Source organism: Gekko japonicus, unplaced genomic scaffold (genome assembly GCF_001447785.1).
Source record: "Gekko japonicus isolate JY-2015 unplaced genomic scaffold, Gekko_japonicus_V1.1 scaffold17, whole genome shotgun sequence".
In the NCBI taxonomy this organism is placed as follows: domain Eukaryota; kingdom Metazoa; phylum Chordata; class Lepidosauria; order Squamata; family Gekkonidae; genus Gekko; species Gekko japonicus.
This window is the reverse complement of record NW_015163604.1, coordinates 31,503-36,822: the sequence shown is the minus strand read 5'-3', so window position 1 is coordinate 36,822 and position 5,320 is coordinate 31,503. Positions and strand designations below refer to the sequence as shown.

At 44.3% G+C, this 5,320-nt stretch overlaps 1 protein-coding gene across 2 annotated transcripts in view; it reads right to left on the bottom strand.

Annotated features, from left to right (window-relative positions):
* MFSD1 (major facilitator superfamily domain containing 1) overlaps positions 1 to 5,320 on the bottom strand; it is a 23,728-nt gene that overhangs the window by 4,892 nt on the left and 13,516 nt on the right. For both annotated transcript variants that reach the window (XM_015407243.1, XM_015407242.1), the window contains exons 10-13: positions 5,183 to 5,239; positions 2,488 to 2,644; positions 1,358 to 1,455; positions 566 to 678 (exon numbers count right to left, since the gene is read on the bottom strand). In XM_015407243.1, the coding sequence (XP_015262729.1) occupies positions 566 to 678; positions 1,358 to 1,455; positions 2,488 to 2,644; positions 5,183 to 5,239 (425 nt within the window). The remainder of the gene's footprint in view (positions 1 to 565; positions 679 to 1,357; positions 1,456 to 2,487; positions 2,645 to 5,182; positions 5,240 to 5,320) is intronic.

The window sequence follows — 5,320 nt, the reverse complement described above, 5'->3', positions numbered from 1 at the left end:
TTGGAAGGACCCACTGCATAAAGACTCTCTGCGTATGCCCTGTGAAGAGCAGGACAGCAGAAAGGATTCCTCTGTGACTCTGACTCTTGGGCTTGTTGCTCACTTTGGCTGCTAGTGCAGCAAAACAGACAACTGTGCAACTTTACACAACACAGAGACGTAGAAGTCTGTGCCTTCCCATCAGACATGGTCCCTGCCAAGTTAAAGGAGCAAGTGAGGCAAAATTAAGGTAGAGGAAATGGGTAGATCAAGTCAGAGACATGGAGAAGAGAGGTCTGGAACAAGGCAAGATCCAGTATGGTGTAGTGGCTAAGAGTGGTGGACCAGTAGCTGGGAGACCTGGGTTCAAACCCCCACTTGTGTCATGGACGTTCACTGGGTGACCTTGGGTCAGTCACACACTCTCAACCTAACCTACCCTCACAGGGTTGTTGTGAAGATAAAACAGAGGAGAGGAGAACAGATAAAATGGAGAAGAGGAGGAAAATGTAAGCTGCTTTGGGTCCTCTGTGATTTGTTACTCAAGATGAGAGAGTCTTGTACCCTCAAAAGGCTGCATACTTACTACACACACAAGCACAGAAGAAAATTTCTAGAAACAGGTATCCTCGGGAATCCAAGATCGTACCAGCAGCTATGGCAATCACCGCCAGACCCAAGTTTTGGATTGACTGCATACTGGAAAGCATTGGGAAGACAATTAGCTTACAGAGTCCAAAATACTTTGACTGAAAAGGGAAAGTGTTCATTGATAAAGTTTCCTCTTCTATATATTCAAAACAGTTTCACTTAAAAATAAAGACATAAAGTCTATTTTAAAAACAATAAAATATAGTTAGACAGGTAGCACAAGCTGAAAAATTAGTATTAACGTTTTCTCAAGTAGGTATACAGAGAAGAGGACACAGGGAGCTTAGGGTGCCCTCTACCTACCCAGAAACTACTTGCAAGGGTTTTATTGCTGTTTTTAAAAACATTGTAGGATGGATGTAGTAGCGCAATGGCTGCAGCAGAAGGCAAGGGACTTGTAATTTTCTCATGCTCTGACACATTTGTCCATGCATGCTCGTTACGCCCCTTTCTTGGCCTGCTATATGTTCAATTCCTGATTTAAGAGGTTACATGGCATTGTTCGGAACACAGGTTTTGTAGTGGGCACAGAAAGCCTCGTTCAAAATCAATTAAAATGTCCCAGAAGTTGCTGTATTTCGGAATATTCACGCAAAGGAAAATAGGTGAGGCAGCAGTAATCTGAATGAAGCTATGGACTGCTCTCTCTTGCATAGAAACAGTACACTGCCTGACCACGACCCAATTATGAAGCTGCTAAACCCAAGTCTTCAAAAGACAAACTTACAATCCATAGGCAGTTCCCAGCTGGTGTTCAGGGACCACGAAAGCCACCATAGGCCACAAGGCACAAGCAAGCAGGGAGTAAGCAACTCCCAGCAAACACTGCAGAAAAAAAAAACAGCATTAGAATAAACACGTTCAGTGTGAGCTATGACTGACTGCTGTACAGAATTGCTACTTGGGCTCGATAAAACAGCATGCCATTTTTCTACCCAAGGAGATAGTTCAAGATGGGTAGCCATGTCTGTCTGTAGCAGTAGAAAAGAGCAAGAGTCTAGGTGCACCTTAATTTGTGGTAGGGTATGAGCTTTTGTGAGTCACTGCTCACTTCTTCAGACACAGCTAGAATGTGAGTTCATCTGCCCTTATATCTTGCAAAGTGGAGTGATTTCAGATGCCGAATGATAATAGGTGTGGAGAAATAAGCATCCATAATGAGACTCATTACTAATGTCTCGTTACCAGTGCTGAGATCTCCATGCCTACTGCCCCTCTGCATATTACGCCTGATCCAATCATGCCTGCTAGTGTCATTCGACATCTGAAATCACTCCACTCTCCAAGATATAGGGACAGATGGACTCCCATTCTAGCTGTATCTGAAGAAGCAAGCAACAACTCACAAAAGCTCATACCCCGCCACAAATTTTGCTAGTAAAGTGCTACTGAACTTTTGCTCTTTTCTACATTTTTCTATCTAGGTACCCAAACAGGGATCTGAGACTGTTTTCTCTAGTCTCATCTGCTCCAGAAATAGATGGATAACTTAAAGCAGCTGGTCAGTTTAGAGACTATGTATGAAGAATGGCACATACAAGAGCACATAACCCAGTTACCCCCCCATCTGATAAAATCTACTGCTACTTACACTGGGGACATTAATACCCAGGATGCACCACTACAATCACAGAGATACTTTAAGGTTTTTTTGGGGGGGCATCCATGTTATACTGCTGAGGGGGCAGAGGAGGAAGAGACAGAACAGCACTACACAAAAATACATCTTTCATTCAGTTTTCACAGGAATATTTTGAGAACACAATACATGTGAAATGCCGTTTAGAACATGACTGATCATTTCCATACATTTGCACTGCTCTGTTTGGGGGAAATGAAGCTAGAGGAAATGCTTACCATAGCAATCCAAGGGTTCCAGAAAGTAAAGGCCAACATGATGTGAGAAGCCAGAGTAATCACTACAGAACATAGAACCCAGGAAATATTCCTTCCGAATTTATCCACTAGGAATCCAAAGACAGGGGACATGGGTGCTGATATCACATACACAATGCTATTTAAAAAAAGAGGGAAAGCCAAAAGGCACAATTATTACAAAAGACCTAAATAATCAGGCTACAACTCTTGGTGTTGGGAATGGGACCAGCTTTATAGGGAATTCTTCCTACAACTACTTTGGCTCCTTTGTATATTTTCTGAGAGTCCAGAGAACAAAAGAGCCAAGTGTTAGAGGAAAGGGTATAATAAAAGGGATAACATCAGATACATAATTGTTAGCCTACTGACAACAAACGATTGATCTAATCTACAAATAATTTTCTTGAAGCAGAATATTAAGCCACAACTAGAGTCTAAGAACATAAGAACATGTTAGATCGTGCCAATGGACCCATCTAGTCCAACACTGCGTGTCACACAGTGGATAAAAACCAGGTGCCACCATGAGGTTCACCAGCGGGGCCAGAACACAAGAAACCCTCCCACTGTTGCCCCCCAAGCACCAAGAACACAGAGCATCACTGCCCCAGACATAGTGTTCCATCTATACCTTGTGACTTCCCTCCTTATCCTTCCGATATAATTTATATCCAGGAATCACTGGATCCCACTGACTTTCCTCATCCCACCAAGTTTCTGAAATGCCCACAATATTCTCCTCTGGCACTAAGCATTCCGGCTCCCCCATTTTACCTCTGACACTTCTAGCATTTGTATATAAACATCTATAATTTCCCAAACATGTTAAGTCTGCAACCCTCCTCCTGTGGCCTCTGGACCTTGCCAGGCAGCCAATATTGTTTTTCACCCTCTCAGTGGCCAGATCTAATGCATTTCCCCATAGAACAGTAACAGCTACCCCTTCATCCCTTTGAGATGAGACGTCCCAAACCAGAGACATTTCATCTCCTGTCAGCTTTCCCCCAGCATTTAGTTTAAAAACTGCTCTGCCACCTTTTTGATGCTAAGCGCCAGCAGCCTGGTTCCTTCTCAGGACAAGTGGAGGTCATCTCTTTTGTACACATCCTACTTGTTCTAAAAAGCATCCCACTGCCTATCAAACAAACCCTTCCTCCCCACACCATCATCTCATCCACACATTGAGACTCCTGATTTGTGCCTGCCTAGCTGGCCCTGAACGTGGAACGGGCAGCATTTCTGAGAAGGCTACCTTGGGAGGTCCTGGCCTTGAGGCTCCTGCCCAGCAGCCTAAATTTTTCCTCCATGACCACATGACTACATTTCCCCACATCATTGGTGCCAACATGTACCACAACCACTGGCTCCTCCCCAGCACTGTCTGCCAGCCTATCTAGACCACAAGTAATGTCTGCAACCTTCACACCAGGCAGGTAAATCACCATACGGTCAGTGTGCGTGTTCACTACCCATCTATCTACATGGCTAAGGACTGATTCACCACCTAGAGCCCGCCTCCCTCCCTGCCCAGGGATAACTCCTTGGTGTGAAAGAATACCTGTTCACCAAATGAAGAAGGGATCCCTTCTGAGGGAACATTCCCCCTTTCATCCGCACAATGCCCTGATTCCCCTTGACCCTCATGCTCCCTGACAGCAGCAGGGCTGTCATTCTCAGAGTGGGACACATCTACCAAGTCCCCAAGAGTTTTATTCATGTGTCAGACTGTCTGCTTCTCCAGGTCAGCCACCTTGGCCTTGAGAGCATGTAATCAACTCCTTTTAGAGTAGCTTATCTTCTACATTTTAAAAAAGCCAACAAGCATATTTCATTCCCTCAAGACAGACCTGAGAGGATGCATCTTTGGGCATCTGCCTTTCCCTCTTCCAAGAGGGCAGGATCAAAAAAGTCGCTTCAGTTACACCCAAAAGGGTGAACCCCAATATGATCTTATACCACTTTTTTCCTTTGGAAGAGAAGTCACCCATGCCGCATTACAAACTGCTCTCAGAATTCCTCTCAGACTCAAAAAGCTGTTTTCCAGATGGCTGGAGCAGCCCCTTTGGGCACCTAGCACCATTAGGCCAAGGTCCAAAGGAACTACACAAGAATCCATTGCATTCCCCGTGCTGGCCCAATGTCTGAATGCACTGGGGTCAAGAGGCTGAGGGAAAACAAACCAAAGCTGAATCCTGATAAGATGGAGATGATGCTAGCTGGAAGAGGCCCTGCTTTAATTGTTCTTTGTACCACTGATGGTACACAGTTTTTGCTGAAAAACTCAGTTAAGAGCTTGGAGAAAGGAGGGAGTGAATACTCTGCTGGTTGGGGCAGAAGTCATTTTTAGTTTTGTGCATGTTTTAAATTGTTGTTACCTGCCTTGAGTCCTGAGATAAACACAGGTATATAAATATCTGAAATACATCAATAAATGCTTCGCAGTGTTTGCTACACTCCAAATGGCTGAGGATGTAACTTGCTTAAGTAAAAACAGTGTGTTGAAAAACACAAAGACACGTGAAATGGAAGAGCCAGACTTTGTGACTTCGCACAACCCACATGGGGTGCATCCTATCCCTGTGTCTGCCATGGGTCTAGGCCCACAAGGTACTCACCAGAATAATAAACCATCTAGTGAGACACCCTGAACCCCAAAGAATTTTGTAATAGTTACCTGTTGATTGCACTTGCTTCTTGTGGAGAGAATTTGAATTTTTCAATGAAGAAAACCCTGCAAATATCCATAAGGAAGTTTTATCATTTCACATCTGGTTTGTTAAAAACAGACCACCCCCCAAACCCCCCCCCCCCC